The sequence below is a fragment of the Coffea arabica genome, chromosome 2e (assembly GCF_036785885.1).
Source record: "Coffea arabica cultivar ET-39 chromosome 2e, Coffea Arabica ET-39 HiFi, whole genome shotgun sequence".
NCBI lineage: Eukaryota > Viridiplantae > Streptophyta > Magnoliopsida > Gentianales > Rubiaceae > Coffea > Coffea arabica.
This window is the reverse complement of record NC_092313.1, coordinates 30,045,821-30,070,238: the sequence shown is the minus strand read 5'-3', so window position 1 is coordinate 30,070,238 and position 24,418 is coordinate 30,045,821. Positions and strand designations below refer to the sequence as shown.

At 32.3% G+C, this 24,418-nt stretch overlaps 1 protein-coding gene across 1 annotated transcript; it reads left to right on the top strand.

The window, feature by feature from the left end:
• Positions 1 to 261: 261 nt before the first annotated feature.
• Positions 262 to 4,739, top strand: LOC140036967 (putative disease resistance RPP13-like protein 1). Its single transcript, XM_072080303.1, has one exon. The coding sequence runs from the start codon at positions 443 to 445 to the stop codon at positions 4,295 to 4,297; it is 3,855 nt and encodes a 1,284-aa protein (XP_071936404.1). The 5' UTR covers positions 262 to 442; the 3' UTR covers positions 4,298 to 4,739.
• The last annotated feature ends 19,679 nt before the right edge of the window (positions 4,740 to 24,418 follow it).

Genomic DNA, 24,418 nt, shown 5'->3' with positions numbered 1-24,418 from the left:
CTGATCACTTTTCCCGTGAAGAATCTGATAGATCCGTGTAATAGTACGTGCAAGATTTTTTTCACAAATTCACTTCCCTGGCAGAACAATTACAAAACCCACGTCTGAGATAATGCCATGTTAGTGAGAGGTTGGGGGTGATGAAGACTAGGCACACTTCTTTGTCGTTTTGTTTTGATACAGTACAACGGTCTAAAAAATCTATTGGCGTTTTACTGTTTTGGAATTGAAAAGTTGGGATGAATTATTCGATCAAGAAAAGTCAATGATCATTTTGATTTTAGTGTTCCGCAATTAAAAAAAAACGAAATATTTTAGTCCAAACACAGCCTGTAGTTTCCCATCTTTCAATCTTATCTCCCCTTTCAAGTTTTCAGACTTTTTGCTCGTTGCTTACCTACACAATATAATCCGGAGAAAAAAAAAAAAAGAATAGTGAAAAATGGCACTGATAGAAGTCTTTCTTGGTGCAATCATCAAGGTGATATTTGACAAGCTTGCTTCTGTCGATTTGAAGAAATTTGCACGTTCAGAAGGCTTAGATACTCAGCTGAAACGATGGAGCCAAGTGCTATCTCTGATTCAAGCAGTGCTTGATGATGCAGAGGACAAGCAGAATATGAGGATTGCTGTGAAGCAGTGGCTAGATGATCTTCAGGATTTGGCATATGATATGGATAATGTGATCGACGAATTCTCCACAGAAGCTTGTCGAAGAAAGTTGATGGAAGCTCAAGGCTCTACTAGCAAGGTAAGAAAGGTTAAAATCCCTTCCTGTTGTACAAATTTTTCTGTTAAAGATTATAAGTTCAACAGAAAAATGGCTCCCAAGGTGGATGAAATAACTAGAAGATTAGAGAGCATGAAAGAACAAATCAAAATCCTCCATTTGGCAGAGACTGTAGCAAAGAGGCCGAACAAAACAAGGGATAGATTGCCATCAACTTCCTTAGTGGAGTCTTATGTTTATGGTCGAGAGAATGACAAAGAAGAGCTGCTGAAATTGCTCCTTTCAAATGAATCGAGTGATGATCAAGTGGTTGTGATACCGATTGTTGGCATGGGAGGGGTTGGTAAGACAACTCTTGCTCAAGTGGTGTACAATGATGACAGAGTCAAAGAATTTTTCGATCCCAAGGCTTGGGCTTGTGTTTCAGATGATTTTGACATTTTCGGGGTAACAAAGACAATCCTCAGAGCAAGCACACCAGGTGGCTGTGATTATGGGGATCTGAATATGGTTCAAGTGAAACTGAGTGAGGCCTTGACCAGGAAGAGGTTTCTAATTGTTTTAGATGATGTTTGGAATGAAAAATACGAGGACTGGGACATCCTGCGCCGCCCATTTCTAGTTGGTTCACCTGGAAGCAAGATAATTGTCACCACTCGGAATCATAGGGTGGCATCAGTAGTGTCTTCCACTGCTGGATATAATCTGAAGGAGTTGACAGATGATGAAAGCTTATGCTTACTGGCAAGACATGCACTAGAAAGGACAAATTTTGACAGGCACCCCAATCTAGAAGGCATTGGTAGGAGCATTGTAAGGAAATGTAAGAACTTGCCCTTGGCCGTGAAGACTCTTGGAGGGATGTTGCGAGCTAGATCGACCCCAGATGAATGGACGGATATACTGAACAGCGAGATATGGGAAATAAAAGAGGATCAAAGTGATATTCTTCCAGCACTAAGATTAAGCTATTATCATCTTCCTGCCCATCTAAAACCATGCTTTGCTTACTGCTCCATATTTCCTAAGGACTATGAGTTTGACAAATATGAGCTTGTATTGCTCTGGATGGCAGAGGGTTTTCTCGAGGAATCAAAGGCAAGTGAACTTATGGAGGACATAGGGGACAATTATTTTAAGGAGCTACTAATGAGGTCCTTCTTCCAGCAGTCAAGTTCCACTTCCACTAGTTCACGTTTTGTGATGCATGACCTTATTAACGATCTAGCCAGATATGTTGCTGGAGATTTTTGTTCCAGACTGACAGACGGCTTGGAAGAGAACATCAAATGCACGATTCTTGACAAGGTTAGGTATGCATCATTCACAAGTTCATGGTATGAAGCTACACAAAATTTTAAAACTCTTCAGAAAGCCAAACATTTGCGGAGTTTCCTACCCCTTTATGGCAAGTCTGAATGCTCTGGATTTTGGATCGGTAAAAAGGTCATAGCAGAACTTTTGCCGGAATTGCAATACTCAAGGGTGCTATCATTCAGTGGCTATGCTATCTCTGATCTACCAAATTCCATCGGTGAATTAATACATCTAAGGTACCTGAATTTGTCTGGTACTTGTTTGAAATTGTTGCCTGAATCATTGAGTAATCTCTGCAATTTACAAACACTTCGATTGCGCAACTGCATCGAGCTGATTAACCTACCGGTAGGTATAAGAAAATTAATTAACCTGCGCCATCTTGAAAATTCCAATACTAGTCAATTGCATGAGATGCCTTCAGGGATTGATCAGTTGACGAGCTTGCAGACACTATCCAAAGTGGTTGTGAGCAAACATGGTGGGTTCAGGCTGAATGACTTGGGGAACTTGTCCTTACTGGCAGGGTCACTCGCCATTTTGGAGTTGCAAAATGTTACGAATGTTCAAGAAGCACGGGATGCCAATTTGAAGAACAAGAGGGGCCTTGATAAAATAGTATTGGCATGGAATAGTGAATATGATGGTTCTCTGAGTAAAGTTCTTCAACAAGATTTGCTTGAGGCACTACGACCACACACAAACCTAACGAGTCTTGAAATTGAGTTCTATAAGGGAGACAAATTCTCTTCCTGGGTGGGGGATTCTTCATTTACTAAATTAGTAAAAGTAAGCCTTAGAGGTTGTACGCACTGCAATTGTTTACCATCACTCGGGCAATTGCCTGCGCTCAAGGATTTGAGCATTCAAAGCATGCGTGAGGTGAAGGCAGTGGGTACCGAGCTACGTGGCAAAGATTGCTCTTGGGAATTTTCCTTTCCATCGCTTGAAAGTCTAACAATTGATGACATGCCAGAATGGGAGGAATGGACTTGCTTAAGTTCAGCAGGAGAGAACGAATGCCACTTCCCTCTGCTCCAAAAGCTCCGTATAAATAGATGCCCAAAGTTGAAAAGCATTCCTGTTTTGCATCTTCCTTCACTCTCTGAACTAAAGTTGCAAAAGTGCTCGGTGGGAATTGCAAAATGTTTTTACAATTTGACCTCATTAAACAACTTGGATTTTCGGCAGATTATAGGGCTTGCATCCCTCGAGGATGCGTTCATGCAGTTCCCATCAGGCCTTGAAGATATCACATTACGTGAGTGCCATCAACTGAAGAATCTGTGGGGCTCAAGTAATACTGTAAACCTTGTGCAGCTAAAATCTTTAGTTGTTTCAGAATGTTCACAGCTTTCATCCTTGGAGGAGCTTGCTGTTTTACCCATGCTTAGATATCTTCAGATACATAGTTGCAGTGCTCTCCAGTCTTTGCCAACATTATCTGGTCTTAACGGATTGGGAATAAACAGATGCTCAGCCCTCAGTTGCTTGCCAACGGACAAGTTGCTCCTCCCTCAGCTTAGGCATCTTGGGATCAGACATTGCCAGAAACTGAACCTTACTCCGGAGATTGTCATAGAGGACACCAGCACATCGATTGAGAGTCTGCAAATCGTTGGCTGCCCATGTCTGAATTTGAGAACAATGCTTGGTTCAGTCTACAGTTTTGCAAGTCTCCGGTCTTTGTCTATTAGCGATTGTGATCATCATCTGGATCAATTGCCCACTCCAAGTTTGGAACGTGTTTCCTTGGTCAGATGCAAAAATGTTAGTTACTTGCCCAGTGGGTTGGGAAGACTAAGATCTCTGTTCTTGTCTTCTTGTTCAAGTCCTTTGTTATTTCCACAAGGAGATTTTCCTCCCAGTCTGAAGTTTCTTCACATAGCGGCAGGAGAAAACTTACAGCTGAAGCCCCTGTCAGAATGGGGACTCAACAGACTCCCATTTCTTGAAAGTTTCGGCATCCATGGTGGATATCCAGAGCTGGAATCATTTTCTGGTAGTGGTGATGATGGATTCGCTTTGCTTCCTCCAACTCTTACGTCCGTCGCCATTCATGACTTACCAAATCTGAAATCGCTCTCCGCGTTCTTGCGAGGTCTTACAGCTCTTCGATATCTGCGCATCTTTGAGTGCCCCAAGCTTGGATCCCTACCAAAGGAATCGCTGCGTAATCCGCTTCTAACTCTCCAAATTGATAAATGCCCACTTCTTGAGAAAAGGTGTTTGATGGATAGAGGAGACTAATGGCCCATGATTGAAGACATTCCCAATGTGAGAATAGGCCCATGATTGGGAGGGCACTTAGTTTATAGTTCGAATCCCATACCAGTCAATTGGGATAGGAAATGTGTGGTGGAAGGATTAAAAAAAATGTGTCATTAAAAGCTGATAAGTGACGAGTGATATCCTGAACTTGGGTTTTTTTTTTTTTTTTTTCTCAGGCAAAATATTTGTTGGCACTTAGGCTCAACTCGCTCGGCAAGCCTATGCGCCTAGACTGCAGATTGTAGAGGAAACTAATCACGGGATCTTTCTGCCCCATCTTGTTCTTGTGTTTTACCAAGTCCCTACACTAAGTCTCTTTGTTGGGCATTATTCTGATTTGTAGAGATTGTAGAATATAATATGTAGTCTGTAGATAACTACTTGTTCCATTTCAAAGTTCGCGCAGCCTTTGCGGTCACAATCCTAATTTTCTAAAAACCTTTATTAATTGATAAATCTTTTATGCACTAACAGTATATACACTAATAAATCTAGATGCATAAAATATTTACAAAATTTGATGCTCAAATTCAAATTCAGATAATCTAAAATTTATTCAACTCTGTTAATATATATACTGACAGTGTAGAAAAGATTAATTCTATTAAATTTCTCACTTTACTTGATCAAAATTTTGTACTTCTAAAAGCCACAAAACGCCAAGAAATGATATACGTTTTGGATTATTTTGCCAAAAAATTAATTTTTCTATAAAATCAATGTGAGAAAGTCTCCAACAAATCAAACACAATTGCCCTGAACTCCACAAGAATTATAAATTGAAATACCGTAACATTAACAATAGTACTTAAGTAAACTCATTATACAAGTCCTTTCGTAGGATGTTGAAAAATTGGTTGTTTATCGTAATATATAATGATTTGAGAAAATACTAAAGAGCAGTACAGGATAATACAATATAGCTAACATGAATATTAAGTTATTAACAATACCAATAATCTATAAATAGACACATACAGCAGGTTTATATGTGTCTATATATTATCGCATGCTTCTCCATTTAGTTTTTACAACAGGTTTACATATGTGTGTTTATATACATATCTATATATATAAATATATGTATGTATTATGTGTTGTGTATATATATATATATATATATATATATATATTTATATAATGATTACATATATATTTATATATAATGATTAGCAAAAGTTGGGTAATGGTTGCCTCACACAGTTCCCAACCTAAGAATATCTTCTATCATTGCTCCAATCTTCGGATCCTTCCTGCAACCTGTCTTGATTTTTTCCACGACTCCCTTACAATCTGATTGGATTTCAATCTTTCTCCAGCCCATTGTTCCAGCTTTAATAAGTGCTATTCGAATTGCATGTGCTTCCTCCACCATGGCTTCAGTGTATCTTTCTCCACTGCCAGCCCAAGCTTTCAGGATCCCTCCTTCTGCTCGCCTTGCAATCACTCCCCATCCTACTCTCCCTTTTGCTGTACTTAAAGCTGCATCTACATTCACCTTAACAAACCCGGTGTTGGAGGCAGCCATATTTGAAGTACCAAAGTACGCCACATACCTCTCTGGGATTGGAAGGAAAGTTTCTGATTTTCCTATTCAAGATGAGCGACGAGGCCCCAACCTCCAAGCCTACGTAGCATATAAGAGTCAAGCGACCAAGCTTGGCTACCTTAAACAATGAGTAACAAAATTCTCTACTTAATAAAAAAAAATAGCACACCACTTTTTTCTTTTTTTTTTTGGAATAAAATATCATAATTTTATTAAAATTTAGACACCACTGACCATTTAAGTGGTAGGGAAAGTGTTATTTTTGGTGCCTAGCAAATTTAGACACAAGTCCGGTTGAAATGTTGGCTTTTTATAGTAATGTATAATATTTGAGAAAATACTAATGAACAATACACGATAATACAATATAGCTAACATGAATATTAAGTTATTAACAATACCAGTAATCTATAAATAGACACATACAGCAGGTTTATACATGTGTATATATTATCACGTGTTTCTCTTTTAAGTTTTTACAACAGGTTTACACATGTGTGTAGACATACATACATACATATATATAGATGTATGTATGTGTATATATATATGTATGTATGTATACAAATATAAGTATGTGTATATATAAAATACTGGCACCCTCATGCTATCCATGCTAGCCTTAGGATCTACATAAAATGTTGTTCCTATATTATGCCTAGCGAATTCTAGTGCTTCATGTATGCTATGAAATGCTTTCCATAAAGGATTACGAAAATGATTTATTTGTTCTATAACAGAAATCCATTTGGAATAGATTACTAAAATAAAATGCTAAGATATTAAGATTTCTAACTTTATCAGTGCTATTTCTGCTATTCCAGAGGTTATTTAAGATATCCTGCTGGATGTCTTCTAAATTACCTTCCTCTTGGCTATGGAAATGTAGACTTGTACCTTTAGGGTACTTTGTAAGTTCCCACTGGCCAATTTTGACTTTCTGGAAGTTATATGCCATCTGCTAAGAGATCAGAAGAATTGTTAAAAAGTCGTGATAAAAAATCTGCTAAATTATTATCTTTACCTTTAATGTGTTCGAAAACTACTTTATATCCATTACCAATAATACTATCTACAAAATTTAACCATCTTCTAGTAGAACTTCTTTTTTCATTATGTTTATCAAAAAACTTTTTTATTGCTTCACAATCTGTTCTAATAGTTATAAAAACTGGTGGTTGGACTTTTACGGCTCCAATTAAAGACCTATGTTGGACTACACTATGTTGGACTATGTTGGACTACACTCTAGTGGTTGGACTTTTACGGCTCCAATTAAAGTCTTACGTGATTAATCAAATGTTAATCAGATGTTCTACAAACTTTATTACAAAAATTCCTTTTATTTTTATATTTTTCTTGTTCTTCTAATTTTTGTCTTTCTATTGATTTTAATTCAGAGTATTTATGCCAAAGTAAATCTACTTTTGCTTGTCTTAAATTTTTTAGAAATGATGCGGGATGGTGGTGTGCTACTTTAGATAATCTAGCTTCTTCTATTTGTATATGTGCTAAACACTGGTCTGTTGTTTCAATTTCCTCTAAAATTTTGTCAAAATAATAATAGGTATCTGGTTGTCTGAGGCTTTGTAATGCTAATCTGTATGCGTTTTCTGGAGTGGATGTAAATTGGAAAGGCGGTTCAAAATTCATATAAAATATCAGGATGATTAACTGGAATTTAAGAAATTGATGACTACTAGATACTTTAAGAAAGATAACTGAGATTTTACCTTCCTTGCTTTAAATCCAAATTTTCCTTCTGATGCTGTGAAAATGGGAATCTTGTGATTAGGAGTTTTGCCTCACCGGATCTTCCCCTGGCGCCTGCTTTGTAACTGAAAGGCTTTAATGGGTACTACACCGTCTTTTGGTCTTTTAGGATCCTAAAAACAAGGTATCTTTTTCAGAGTTTCCGGTTGTTTGGATCTAATCTAGGGTTGGCTGCCTAAATCTCTACTTTCTTATTTCTCTTTCGTCTTATGCTAGCAATATGAGAGAGCTAAAGTCTTGTAAAAAACTGCTAAAGAACGTATGAAATTGGAGTTTGTTATTGAATGCTTTAATTTACAGGATGTAAGTGCATCGTACCCAACATTGGTTTGGGACGTATGCCTTTATAGACTTCTTATGTAAACTGTGCGGACTTAAAATTTTTTACTAAAAGTCCGTGGATGTAAACTTTTACGGACTTAAAGCCTACTGAAATCCGTAAAAACATCAAATCAATATTGCCTATCTATACAATGTGGCTGTCAGCTAATAAAGGCTAAAAAGTTCTATGGCCGTCCTATACAAAAAGTAATTTGGCCAAACTATACAATAAAAGCTTTATGACCAATCTATACATATAGCTTTGGACAAGATGGCCGAAGAATTATCCTTCCATCATATTCTCGATGTTGCTCATTTCTTCTGGTCCCATTGTTTCCCAATAATGATCATCATTATATTCTTCATCTGCTTCTATATCCAAATGCCTTGCTCCTGAGCTCATATAATATCCTTCTAAATATTTTTCAAAAACTTCTGGATAATTGGTGCTTATAGTGAAATCTTTTTCTAACTTAAACCTGTATGGGACATATATCTTTTGTATCTTATTTTCATATACTAATCTAATCCCATGTTCCCATTGATCTATGAAATGTCTGTAAGCTAATTGGATCATTTTAGCATTTATCAATTGTTCTTTTAATTCTAATGGACATTCCACTAGACTGCTGCTGATTTTTTCTAGTTCTTCTGTCGTTCTCCTTGCTGGTGGTATATTGCTGACTGTAATCATCATTCTATGTATTGCTGGTTCTATATCAAAAAGTCCTATCCATTCTGCTGGCGCGGATTTGATATGTACAGTTGCCCACTGTCCATAGTCTAACATTTTTCTGATGAAGTATCCGAGATAAGTTCCAAGACAATGAGTATCTTCTGGATTTGTAACAATAATTTTTTCCAGAAATCCGGCATCCATAAGAAATTGTGGTGTTAAAATAACTCTTTCCCCATTTACCCTTAGTATCTTTGGGGATGAATATTTTGATAAGATAATAGTTGCTCTGAGGAAAAAATGACTGAGTGTATGTATACAATGGCTATTTATTTTCTGGTGGTCACAGGCTTCTGGATTGTTTGGGCAATGTTTTTCTGGGTCGATGAAGAAAGATGGATGTAGTCTAATGGCTGCTGTATTTCTAATTGGGTCTTTTTGCTATTTCATAAAAGTATTGTTGGACTGCCATTAATTTTGAATAATATTGGGCTTGGGCTTTTTGGCTAATAATTTCTTGGATATGTAAAGGGAGGAAACTAAGTAGGTGATATGGTTTAAAGGATATTCTGGGCTTAAGAAATTCAAATGGTCTTTCTGAAAGGGGCTTTTCTTTTATAAAAATTGTCTGTTTTATTGGGCCGGATGAAGAACTGGCCATTTGAGATGCTGTATGAGACAGCCTTCCTTTGAGCTCCCCAATCTCAGAAATTTGTGAGAGAATAGTACCTCCCTGTGAGCCGGAGATCTTATACATTTCTTTGAGTTGTTCAGTTAAAGATTTTATCTTTTCTTTTTGAGAAAGATCTTCCTCTTCAAAATTTCTACACTTTAAATTTAAACTTCTAATAGCTTGCTCCATGCTCTTACAATGTCTACAAAATTCTATTCTATTTGTATTATCTTTTTCTAATGCATATTGATAATTTCTACTGCTACTAGGGGCATCTGTATTTTGATATACTGGCACCCTCATGCTATCCATGCTAGCCTTAGGATCTACATAAAATGTTGTTCCTATATTATGCCTAGCGAATTCTAGTGCTTCATGTATGCTATGAAATGCTTTCCATAAAGGATTATGAAAATGATTTATTTGTTCTATAACAGAAATCCATTTGGAATAGATTCCAGGTTTTTTTTCTTTTACCACTACATAATATGAAAAACTTTGTTTTGGAAGATTACTAAAATAAAATGCTAAGATATTAAGATTTCTAACTTTATCAGTGCTATTTCTGCTATTCCAGAGGTTATTTAAGATATCCTGCTGGATGTCTTCTAAATTACCTTCCTCTTGGCTATGGAAATGTAGACTTGTACCTTTAGGGTACTTTGTAAGTTCCCACTGGCCAATTTTGACTTTCTGGAAGTTATATGCCATCTGCTAAGAGATCAGAAGAATTGTTAAAAAGTCGTGATAAAAAATCTGCTAAATTATTATCTTTACCTTTAATGTGTTCGAAAACTACTTTATATCCATTACCAATAATACTATCTACAAAATTTAACCATCTTCTAGTAGAACTTCTTTTTTCATTATGTTTATCAAAAAACTTTTTTATTGCTTCACAATCTGTTCTAATAGTTATTTCAGACTTGTTGATTATAAAAAGTCTAAAATTATCCAAACTATATTTTACTGCTAATAATTCATTATCTATACTACTTCTATTGCCTTTTTCCTTATATTTACCACTAGCGTATCTACAGATTTGTTCATTGTTTTTATCGCTATATTTGTTTGGTTTTGCAAAAAGAACTGCTCCCCATCCGGTACTACTGCCATCACATTCTATTATCAAGTAATCTGTGTCTAATGGTAATTTTAGATCATGTAAATTGCCTATTGTTTGTTTAATTTCTTGTATTAGTTTGACGTCTTCTTTATTAAAGAATTTTTGTCCTTTTAAAGAGGTTTTATTATACAATGGTGCTACTAGGTTATTTAAATTTTTAATAAAAGGTCTTGCATAATTTAATAATCCTAAGAATTGTTGAAGTTTCTTTGTTTCTTCTATCTTATCTGGAAAGTCTAAAACCTTTTTACAAATATGTGGTTGTAATTTTATTTTTCCTTGTCCTATTTCTGTTCCTAAAAATTCTATATTTTTTCTAAAAAATCGTGCTTTTTTATTACTGATTATTATTCCGTGTTTAATAAATTCTGAGAAAACTAATTTTAGATGGCTTACATGTTCTTCTTTGTTTTTTGAAAATACTAATATATCATCTATATATACTATGACAAAATCTTTATATTTATTAAAGATGTTATCCATTTTTCTTTGAAATATGGCTGGTGCATTTTTTAACCCAAAAGGCATTACTAGCCACTCATAGTGTCCTAAAGGACATGTAAAAGCTGTCCATTCTATACTTTCTTTATGCATTTTTACCTGCCAAAATCCTGACTTACAATCAAATTTACTAAAAATATATCTATATTGGATTCTATTTATTAACTCATTTTTATCTGGTATATCATAGCTATCTTCTTTAGTATTGTCATTTAATCTTTTATAATTTATTACCATTCTACTTTTTCCTCTAACTATTTCACTATGTTTTTTAACTATAAATGCTGCACTTCTGTGTGGACTAGTACTTCTTCTAATTATTTTTAACTTATTTAGATCAGCTATATGCATTTCGAATTCTTTTATATCATCATTACTAGCTTCTATTTTTGCTGTGCTAATTTTTAAATTTGGATTTAAAATGTCTAACCTACATTCTGTTTTGTCCTTATCCCAATGAATAGTTGGATTTTCTCCAAAAATTTCTAATTTTTCTAATTCACTTATTAGTTGGTCTATATCTCTATGTCCTGTTTCTAACAGATCATATAATTTTTCATTATTTAAAATAGTTTCTATTGTGTCATAATTTTCTATCTCTAAATATTCTTCAAATTCTTTGTCTTCGAAACAGTTTTGAATTCTTTGTGACGAATATAAAGGCCTTTCTCCAGTCATCTCCATATTGTCAAAAGAATTAGTTTTCTGATTCTTCCCCCTATATTCTTGGGTTGAATCATTCTTACAGCTACCTTTTATATCACATTTACAATTATCTTTTTCTTCTAATCCTAAGAGTCTTGTAAATTTATTATCTTTATTTATTTTAAATTTATTGCTTGTTAAAAAAGTATTATATGGTAAAAAATGTTCTCTAAGGAATGTTAATCCTGTTCTAGTAAGAATCATGCCATGATATGCCTGTAAAATAAATGATAGTCCTAATATCATTTGATAAGGAAAACTTCTAATATATATTTCCGTTACAGGATATGGTTGTGTACAGTGTATGCTATCTATTTCAAAAAACAATAAAGAATTATGTAAAGCTGTGTCATATGTATATGTACTTCCATCCATTTGTCTAGCTGTTCTAATATGGTATGCTTTTTCATAATATTTTTCTGGAATTAACTCTTGTTGGATTACTATATTACTAGCTCCTGTGTCTATTACTGCTAATAATTGTGTTTCAAAATCTCCTATTTTTATTCGAGTTTTTACTTCTATGGATGTTATATTTGATGTTCCTGCTTGTAATAATTCTAGATCATAATTATGTTTTATTTCTTCTATTTCTGGAAAGATTTCTAGATCTATGTTTTCAATAGATACTTCGCTTTCTATTGTTTTTCCCTTATTTAATTTTTCTGTTTTTTGCTCTAAATGTTCAACCTTATTTTCTAAAATTCTTATCCTTCTTTCTAAATAATGTTCTAAAGGCAGATTTTCTTCAGTTTTTTCTTTTTTAATATTTTCTATTAAAACATATTCCTGTGCAAGTTTTTCTAAACAGTATTTGCATCCTTCTATATAACATAGTTGACATTGAAACCTTAATTCTATTGACGGATATTTATTACAGTTATAACACGGTTTACTATAATTTCCTTTTCTATGTTCCCATTTATGGATACACTCTACTTCAACTAGTTCTAAGTCTTCTAACATTTTAAAATCTTTTTTCATTTCTTCTAAATATATATTATCCATGATAGTTTTGTTTTCTGATTTTTCTAAAATTTCATCTATAAAACTTGTGTCTTCTTGTTCTATAAAATCGGTTAAATTTAAGTCTTCAGATACTATACTATAAATACTTTCTGTCTCTAGTATATTATCATCTATTTCTATTAAATCTTCCGAAAATAATTCTATTAAGTGGGCTTCTCTATTAAAAGAGTTATGTTTTTGTGGACAATTTGTTGCTAAATGATTTGGTTGCTTACAAATAAAACAAGATAATCTATTTCCATAAGTTCTTTCTGGTCTATATCTTCTAACATGGTGTTCTTTTTTGAGAAATGGTTTTCTAGCTTTGCTTTTCCTAAGATAATATTGTTTTCTAGGGTATCTTTTATAATTTTTATAAGGCTTTCTATATTTTCTTTTATCTTTATCTTTTTCTCCATATTTTTGTGGTGTGTATATTTCTGAGCAAAAACTATATTCTCCTTTTAATTGTCTTTGTATTTTTATAAAAGTACATTCTTCTACTAGTCTATTGATTATAAATCTTACTGCCGTACTTACATTTTTTAATGTTGGTTCCATAGGCGTTGCTTTGTATAAGGTATATATTTTCTTTCCTAAATCGTCTGGTAATTTTGCAAATAATTTTTCTATTATTCCTTCATCATAAAAACATCCTGCTAAACAACTATATAAAAAGTCTTGTAAAAAAGGTTTAATATATTTCCAGTTTCTAATTGATAATTGTTCTAGTTTTCTTACCGATTCTATCTGTGTCATTACTCCTCCTCTATTTGGACTTGTTGCTAACAGAATTTCTTCTACTCGATTAACAAAATTCATGGGATTGACTCCATGTGCCTGATCTTGTTGTAACCTATCTGGGAATTTTTGTTTAAATGCTTCCCATGCTGCTCTTGCTACTCCTCCTAAAAATGTTTCTAAATATGTATACATCTCTATTACGTTATGATCGAATCCTTTTTGTATATAATTTCTTACTACTTTAGCTTTCCAGCTTCCTATTACATCTTCTATCATTTGTGGATCGTAAGATGTTAACATTAAAGTTTTTCCTTCATCTACTGAATGCTCTTTTATTTCTAATTCTAATGGTCTTCTTTTTCCCCTAGAACTATATTTTTCCTCTGGTTCTCTATATTCATTATAGACTATTCTAGGTGGTTGTCCTGGTTCATATGTTCTAACATTTCCTGTTTGACTAGTATCAGTCTGCATATCTGTTGACCTATTACTACTTTCACCACTTTGTTGTTGTTGGTCCATTAATTCTCTATATGACATTATGCTGGCTACTTCTAAATTATCTTCTTCAGAATTATCTTCTTCTATTTTCACCCTAATATTTCCTATATTATCATAGTATAATACTTCGTTTAATGCTATTTGTCCATTTGCTTCCAATTTTCTTTCTAAATCAAATAGCTCTTTTTTTGTTAAATTCATTTTTAATTCTTTTGGATAAAGAATCCTATGATCTATTTCTATTAATTCTTCTTCTAATAAATTTATTTCGATAAGGTCTGATTCTATGTCAGATTTGTCTATTTCTTCATTATCTGTTCCTAAAGCTGTTGGTTCATAATTGAAAAATCTAAGGCTTGTTCTTCCTTGACTATTTTTATATATTATACTATCCTTTGGTATTATTGGATTATTTTCTTCTACAAATTTACTAATCTCCCATTCTTCTCCTGCCAAGTTTTCTGAACTTACTTCTATTGGTTTTATTAATTTTATTCCTTTACTTGCCATAGCCTCTACTATTGGCTTTATTTCTACCTTATATCTGGTCTTACTACTATTTGTTAATCTTCCTATAAATCCGATACTTATTGTTAAATTATCTCCTTGAAAATTTTCATATCCTTTAGTTTGTATTCCTATTTCTAAATTTTTTATATCTTCTAAGGTTATCATAAAATCTGGGCTGCAATAAAATATTCCTCCGTTTTGATTCATATCTACTTCTATACTGGCTATTAATGCATCTTCTACTTTTTTATGTCTCTTGTCTAATACTGCTAATAATACTTTTTTCCCCAATCCTTTTCTTGTTAGTCCTTTTATTCCTATAACAATTAATCCTATATGCATATATGTATACTGTCTTCTGATTTGGTTTATGCTTTGTTGTGTTATCATTCTAAGATTTACGGGGTTACTTAATGCGCTTACAGGTTCTTCTCTGCTTTGCCTAAATAATCCTGTATTACTTCTAAGAAATCCTACTGAGTACAAGGTTCTTGGGTTTAATAAACTTATTTCATTATTCCTGTATATTTCCAAGTCTCTATCGACGTCTATTGCTTCTTCTAAATGCATGCTCCTACTCCTTCTTAATTGTCTCCCTATATTTAATACACTAGTTCCTACTTGTGTGTTTTCGTTGACTGTTCTACTAGGTCCTGAAAATGATGTTCTACTGGCCATCTTAAAATTTTTGTGGTTTAGGATTTACTGAAAATATATTACTAAGATGTGGTTTACTTTCTTTCTTTGTTACAGGTAATCTTTTAAATTGGTCCGTTATTTCTTCCAAATCTTTTTCAAACTTATCTATTTGTAGGACTCTGACCTTTTCTGTTATTGTATCTACTTTTTTATGTAAGGATATTAATAATGCTATTATAGCGTTATTTTGTTTAGGATATATTTTATCTGATGCACTAGCTCCTGAATAATCTGTTAATCCTAACGAGTCTTGATGGTAATATTTTAATTCTTCTAATGTTTTTAGATAATCTGGATAAAAGACATAATGTGAGGGAAGTGGCTTATTACTATTACTACTCATATATCAACTTAATATGATTTTTTCTATTTTATGTAATAGTACTTCTACTTGATTGTAAGATTGTTTTAATTCTACAGATTTTTGTCTTATCTCTTCTAATACTTCTTTAGTTATTTTTTCTGTATTAATTTTATGTTCTATTTTTAATTGTTTTAGTTCTTCTAAATATTTTATTCTTTTTATTATTTTATTATTTTGTTCCTTTAAGTAATCCTGATTTTCTACTAGCGTCTTTATTACTTTATTTTTATTTTTTATTGATTCTAATAAATTTTCTATTATCCGAGAATTATTTTCTTTATGTTTCTCTAAAGACTCCCCTAAAGATATTACTAGATCAATAAGGCTATTATAATTTTTATCTTCTTTACTATGTAAGGTATGTTTATAGGTGTTCTGAAAATAACAAATATGCTTATGATTATCTAAAGTTATTATATTCCTAGATTTATTTTTTATTTCTAGATCTAAGTATTCTAATCTTTTATCTATCTTTGACTTTAAGGAATCAGGCTCACCGGGAAGGCAAGCTTTGATACCAAAAAACTGGTGGTTGGACTTTTACGGCTCCAATTAAAGACCTATGTTGGACTACACTATGTTGGACTATGTTGGACTACACTATGTTGGACTATGTTGGACTACACTCTAGTGGTTGGACTTTTACGGCTCCAATTAAAGTCTTACGTGATTAATCAAATGTTAATCAGATGTTCTACAAACTTTATTACAAAAATTCCTTTTATTTTTATATTTTTCTTGTTCTTCTAATTTTTGTCTTTCTATTGATTTTAATTCAGAGTATTTATGCCAAAGTAAATCTACTTTTGCTTGTCTTAAATTTTTTAGAAATGATGCGGGATGGTGGTGTGCTACTTTAGATAATCTAGCTTCTTCTATTTTGGCGTGGACGGCAAGATGAAATGTTGGCTTTTTATAGTAATGTATAATATTTGAGAAAATACTAATGAACAATACACGATAATACAATATAGCTAACATGAATATTAAGTTATTAACAATACCAGTAATCTATAAATAGACACATACAGCAGGTTTATACATGTGTATATATTATCACGTGTTTCTCTTTTAAGTTTTTACAACAGGTTTACACATGTGTGTAGACATACATACATACATATATATAGATGTATGTATGTGTATATATATATGTATGTATGTATACAAATATAAGTATGTGTATATATAAATATATAAACACATGTTTCTTTTCTTTTTCTGAACTTGGCCCAGTCCAACAAAAACAACCCAAGAGTTTGCTATAATCCCTCGGCCCAATTAACTAATTAAATGATCCAATTAATTGAAACGTACAAGGGCCACAACAGCATCAACAACTGATCAATTTGATCTTCATCAGGTCATTGCCATCATCACTCCGACTGGTTTTTAAAAATTCAATCTTTAAAATTGTGTCACACCATCTCATGAAGTGGTATGGTGCAGTTTAGATCACTGAATTTTTGAAAATCGGATCTATCCAAATTTTGATTCACCAGTAGTGATACGGCTTCAACTTGTTTCCCAACTCACAAGTTGGATGATTAAACACAACTATTAATTATTTGTCTTTTAATTTTGTACAAATGGTCTGTCTCCAAGTGAAATTGCATGCCATGAAATTCCATTTCTCCAGACAAATAATTCTAGAAATTATCAAGTCCAAAAGGATATTAGCAATTAAGTGGAAACCAATATTTAGAGATACAAAATCTACACCCATGCCATGTCTAGACATAGGGCTTTTAAGGAAAAAATTACACCCTGAAAAGCTAATATCGTAGAAATATTCTTAACAAAAGTTAATAGTCTTGCGTGGTTATAGCCGAAGGGATGTTGAATTCTTGTCCCCTTTTATGCCTCGTCTGTTGATTTCCTCTCCATCCCAAGACTCTTGCACACAAACTCCCTGTATTTGGTTTTGGAGTTTTGTAGAAAGAAATGTTAGGATCCAGGTGCGGAACAAATAACTATTGAGATATCAAGTGTATAACAATTTAATGAGAAACAAGCCACAAGCATGAAAGATAAACGACACACAACATTTAACGTGGTTCGACTCCACCATTGAGCCTACGTCCACAGAGAGAAACATGTTATTTATTATGAGAGGAAAACCCTATACAAGAATATAACTTGAACCCAAACCCAACTCTTGTATACCATATCTCATCTCCCAAGAACCCTCTCTCACACCCCATGTATAAGGCTACATGATGCCCTTTGTGTCTCCTTGTGTGTCTTTGTGTGTACTTTATGTAGTATGTCAACCCACCTATTTATAGATAATATTACTGGCAAAAAAACCAAATAACAATTGGAAACCAATACTATTTCCTAAACTCATATAGAGTAGGAAATAACATCCAGCTAAATAGGGCTTTACTTGATTACTACTTCAAGTAACTAAAACCAATTAGGAAACTAGTTACTTCCACACAAAATAAGAATTCTACCTAGAAGAAATGAAGCCAATTTCCTAACAAGAAATGAAAAACCAGAGCATACAACAAATTGAATGAGCTATAGCCAATCAAAAGTTTTATTTTGAATATGCACATATTAAGAGAAAATAAAAAGTATTGCGACATTAAAAGATGAAGAAGAAAAGGAACAAGACAGAAAGAAAGAGGAAAAAAATACAAGAATGAAAATTAAAAGATAAAACTCATACGATTGCAGGGGCAAATTTGTGACCATTGACCAATCTATATATATATATATATATATATATATATATATATATATGTACTCTATAACAGTCTCTTGGATGATATTAGTCCTTACTCAATATATCTATATCTATATCTATAAAAGTCTATATAAATTATATTCAATAAATATGGGTGAATTAAATGACTCCTGCACTTTTAGTTCCTGTCTCCTGTCAAACCAAAAATTTTTAATTACAAATGTTAACGTATCAAATAATGGCCGAATCCTTCCACTCGCTAATTGCATCTTGATAAGAAGTAGAACTAAATTTGGACTCTATTAAATCGGAAGACAAGCTATTGTTTTATAACATAGATGATTTAAACTAGAAGTCAAATTACTTAGAGAGTTTAGAGTCTATTAAGATCCGAGCAAACGTCATTGAAATAGAGAACTTCAAAAAAGAAAAAATCTGGCTGCAATGCTGGATGAAGACTCATCACTGATTGATTGATCAGAATACCACAATTATATCTAAAGTGAAAACTTGTATGATTCAAAACCTCTCTAATGTTGTTCCTTGAATATTTTAATGTTGTATTTTAATCTATTGATTATATTCATGACTGAATAATTTGATTGGCACCATGGTTACATGCGTATTACTTGTTTATGAATTTTGAACCTTTTGATTTGAGAATTGGAATCTGTTTTTCTTCCTTCTTCGTGTGCTTGCTTTGACATAATAATGAGATTATACAAAGCTTGACACTTAAAAGGTATACCGTGAAAAAGAATTTTTTTTTATTTCGAAAATTTATGATTTCTACGGGGATTGATTAAGGTAGATGATTTTTATCTCTACAATGCTAAGTTAACGATATGATAATCATAAACCAGCCCATATTAGAGTTAGTTCAATCCAGAGAATTTTTTAGCTTAAAATCTGTATCTATATCTATATGTATTGGAGGGAAAAGTTTTAACAATGACCCTCTACAATTTTAGATTTATTGTAACTCAGTAATCCTTATTGCTTCTCAGTATCCCTTTTTCACTTTTACAATTTACGTGACTCACTAACTTATAAAATCATAATTCCATAATTTTAACTAATAGATATTAACTACTCCTGCAAAATCACATCTGCAAATTGTAAACCACGTCTGACACTTACCACATGACTCATAGTAATAACCAACTCATAATTTAAGGAACTCACTACTGTGAAAAACACATATCCAAATTTTAGGAGCTTGTTTGCATTATAATTTCCACTATTCCCACAATTCTACATATCTAACTCTTATAACGTATCTTACTCTCATAATCATTCACAAAACTAAAGATCATGATTACATTCATTTTTATCCATATATCATTCATTTTCTAATATAAATTTCTATTATTATTTTAGGATCCATCTTCCACGAAAAAAAAGTAGTTTTTGAATGATGTACACATTTTATCACACTTTGAGCTATTGCTAGACAAATCTTAGATTTTAATTATATTGGTACAAATTTTTTTTACTTTTTGTTTATTCACACTCTCTTTTAATTTCTTTCATTAATAATGTTAGCGCCATGCTTAGAAAAGGAAAAAAAAAATTGAAGAACGTGTTTGTTTGTTTGTTTTACAATTTAGCCTTAACCCTATATTTGAGCAAGTTTACTTAACCTATCCAAACGATAACCAATCAATTGAAGGTCATTAAAAGTTAAATACCATTTTATGAATTTGGAATATTTTGGATTGATATTAAAGGTGGTGACTTTGATTTGTCCACAGAATTAACTATGAAACATTTTTTAAAATTTTGTATTAGGAGAGAACTGAGATTTAAGAAATAGAGAGGAGAAAGAGGAATTCAAATCCAGAACCTCTATTGGGGTATCAACTAAACTTATAATAAGATAGTTGTCGATTCACATAAATAATTATATTAACTTAAAATCATCATGTTCCAAAGAGTCAAAATACTCCTCTTGATTTTTTGTTTCTTATGCGAGTTATAGGATTTGTCATGTGAACATGAGTTGACAACCAAATAATCCGAAACTAAATCTCTTTCAGTTTGCCTGTAAAGAATAAGGTAATCTGAAGGCATTGGTTATATGATTATTTGGCAAAATCCGGCATAAATGAAGCATGTTTTGGTGAAGAACTTTGAACCTTTGTGTTTGAGAGTGAATAGATACTCATTCTAAAGCCAGAAGGAGAATAAAGTAAAATTGGATGTTTTCAAAATGGCTTCAAGGGACTTCTGGATAACTTATTGCTAACAGAAGTGTGCTTTCATGACAAAAGATGGTTGGAGTTAGAGGTTTGGTCCAAATTGGACTGGTTTATTTTTGTTAGGAATTTAATATTAGCATTTTAAATTTGAGGACAAAAAAATTCTTTGGCAAAATGTGTAGGATGTTTGTGCTATTTTATCTAAAAGAAAGAAATAGAAGACATATCAAAAGCTACCCAACTCAAATGACTTCTGTCCTATAACATTTTCTCGTCCTACAAGAACACTTCTTTAAATACTACAAAATTTCCTAATTCAGTTTTTAAAATTATTTTATAAATTATACACATGCAGTGCACGTGATATTTATTTATTTATTTTCTAGTGAATATAAACATCAGCAGTATGGAAGGATAGCAGTACCATTACAAAGAAAGTGCAGAAACAATCTTATGGTCATAGGCCTCTTATGTAAACCAAATCTTCGGCGCAAATCTTCACAATGTCCCTACAACTAACATCGTATCGATGAAATACAAAGAAAGTCAAGAATGTCTTTGATAGTTTTGGAGTCAATTCTACCAAATGAAAGAATTACTATTGGACACAGTTCAAGACTTTATCTTGAAAATCTTGCAATAATTGGAATCTATTTTGAGTTACAGGAGTAATACTCATCTCATAGTCTTGAGGAGTTTTGGTCTAGAGTTTCCTCCTTTTGAATCCATGATCCTCCAAAATTAACAAATAATTTTATTGAGTTTCTCTCGAAGCTGTTGGATTTGGTTGTTATAGTATTGAATCTCCTCTTGATAGTGACCGGCTTTTTTGAGGACGTCTTTGAAAATGATATAGGAATTGATTTGTCTTTTGAAAAGAAAAACTTGTTCTTTTGGAGTAGTGGCAGACCAATAGCTATGTCTAATATGTACTATATCATGGTTTCGAATTTGATGATAGGGAATGGGTTGAATTTCTCTTTCAGAGATTTTAATATAATAGGTGAAATGTCTATGGGAAATATTTGAATCTTTTCTTTGAAGAAGAGGATTGTCTCTTTCAGCTCGTAATCTTCGAATATATTCTTTGTGGGTTTCACGTTCCATTTCCCTGTAAAAACTCTCTTGTCAAGAAGTCTGGAAGAGAATTATTTTCTCCTTTAATAAATTCTATTTCAAAATCAAATACTGATAAAATTGCTTGCCATCTAGCAAATATTTGTTTTGAAACTATATTTTGAACATCTTTTTGTAAAACTTCTTTTGCTGATTTACAATCTATTCTAATTAAAAAATTTTTATTGTATAAATCATCTTGAAATTTTGATATACATAATACTATAGATAAAATTTCTTTTTTAATAGTTGAATAATTCTTTTGTGGTCCTGACCATATTCCTGAATAAAATCTAACTAATTCTTCTTTTGAATCATGAAAGTTTGTTCTCCTAATGAATGAACTTCTCTTTATTCAAAGAAATCTTTCTCAGTCAGATTCATTCCAGATGGATTTACTTATCAAGATTACAAAATGGCATGGTATCGTGCACTAATTCTTCTTTTGAATCATCTATTCTTTGTTTTAATATCCCCCCATATCCTAATTCTGATGCATCCGTTTCTACTATCATAAAAGCTTTAGGATGAGGTAAACATAAACATGGTAATGATTCAATCTTTTCTTTAAGATATCTAATCTTTTGAGTATGTTCTTCTGTCCATGGTTTAGGATTCTTTTTTAATCTATCAAATAGTATAGAACATTCTTGTCTTAATTTAGGAAAGAAATCCGCAATATAATTTAAACATCCTAAAAATCTTTGTAACTGATTTTTTTCTTTTATTTCATCTGGAAATTTATTTGCAAATTCTAAAGCTCTATTTATTGGTTTTATTGTTCCTTTATCTATATTATGTCCTAAAAATCTTATTTTAGTTTGAAATAGTTTCATTTTAGATGCTGAAACAACTAATCCATTTTTCTTAACTATTTTTAAGAATATATTTAAATGTCTAAAATGTTGTTCTAATGATTCTGAAAATATTAATACATCATCAATATAGACTATACTGAATGAATTATAAGGATTAAATATATCATTCATTATATTTTGAAATTCGGAAGGCGCATTTTTTAATCCAAACGGCATTACTTTCCATTCATAGTGGCCAAAGGGTGTTGTAAATGCTGTTTTATATCTATCTTCAGGGGTTATTAAAATCTGCCAATATCCTGACTTCATATCAAATTTTGAAAATATTTTTGAGTTATATAATCTATTCAATAAATCCTTTTTATTTGGAATTGGATATCTTATCCATTGTAATACTTTATTTAATGGTTTATAATTAATAACTAATCTTGGCACTCCTCTTTCTTTTTCTGCTTGATTCATGACATACAAAGCTGCACAACTCCAAGGTGACTTTGAGGGGGTTATTAATCCTTTATCCATTAATATTTGTATTTCTTTTTTACAAAATTCTAGTAATTCCACTATTCATTTGTATAGGTCTTGCTTTAGTTGGAATATTTTTTTCATTAAAATCTTTTTCATATGGTAATTTTATCATATGTTGCTTTCTATCCCAAAAGGCATTTGGAATTTCTGCACAAACTTCTTTTTTAATTAACTCTTCTAACTCTAAAATTCTTTTTTGCATTTTTATTTCTTTTAATTGTTCTTCAATTTTTAAATAAGATTTTTCTTCCTTTATATATTTTATATGTTGTTTTACCTTAGTAATTGAATTTATTGTTTTATATATAGAGGATGATTGTAACATTTGTAATTCTCTTTGTTTTATTGGAGTCAAAAATTTAAAAGTAATAATTTTTCCCATAATATTAGTAGAAATACCTTCATGTCCTACTGAGAAAGGATATATTTGAATTAAAAAAGGTGTTCCTAAGATTATATCATTACTTATATTTTTTACAATTATAAAATTATGTCTAATACAATAGTTATTATTAATACTATTCAATCAGTATGGAAGGATAGCAGTACCATTACAAAGAAAGTGCAGAAACAATCTTATGGTCATAGGCCTCTTATGTAAACCAAATCTTCGGCGCAAATCTTCACAATGTCCCTACAACCAACATTGTATCGATGAAATACAAAGAAAGTCAAGAATGTCTTTGATAGTTTTGGAGTCAATTCTACCAAATGAAAGAATTACTATTGGACACAGTTCAGGACTTTAAGCCTGCTTCTTATTTCACGGTAGAGACATAAAGGTGTAAAATCACGCAAGAAAATGGTTAGTAAGCCAGCCATGCTTATCTAAGGCCAAAATATATTTCTTCCAATTGAGATTCATTGGGTAATAAGAAGGTTATTTGTATTGCTTGCCATTTCTACAGCTAGAATGCCTAGATGAAAATAGCCTTTCTAACACTAACTCTGCTTCTCACTTCCACTTTCACATTTAATCCTACAAGCAGTGATGCTCAAAAACCAAATCAAGGGCCTCTAAGAAAGGGATGATACCAAAAGAAAAGGGACGGGTATTGCTGATTTATAATATTACAAGGAGCATGTCATATATTTATCGTTTCCAAGGGCACTCAAAAGGTTGACTTGTCATCATTCTTTCGAATGCATCTTAATTAACCCAATGAAAAAATGGAAAGGAATATTGGAACTCACCCCTCCTGGGCTCTCAAGATTCTACAATTGCAATAAAAATAAAGGCTGAAACTCTAAGATTAATGGAGAAGCATTTAGCTCCTGTCTAAGATATATCAAGTAACTTCTCCTTGTTCTACTGAATTACAGCCACTTATACAGCATGATTAAAGGTTTTGCATTGCTTGTTTGGCATGCGATGGATCAAAGGCTTTTCTAGCAAAATCTGAGTTGAGTCTTTCACAATATAGATAAAAGTAAGACAAGTTTTGGTATGATCAAACACGTGCAATGCAGGTGCATTTTCCTAGTTGTTAAAATGTTTGGTCATTAGTAAGCATTTTGTGTATTTCATGTAAATAGAGAGTAAACTGCTATTGACTGCAAACTACAAGTGGGCAATATGTAATTAAGGCATT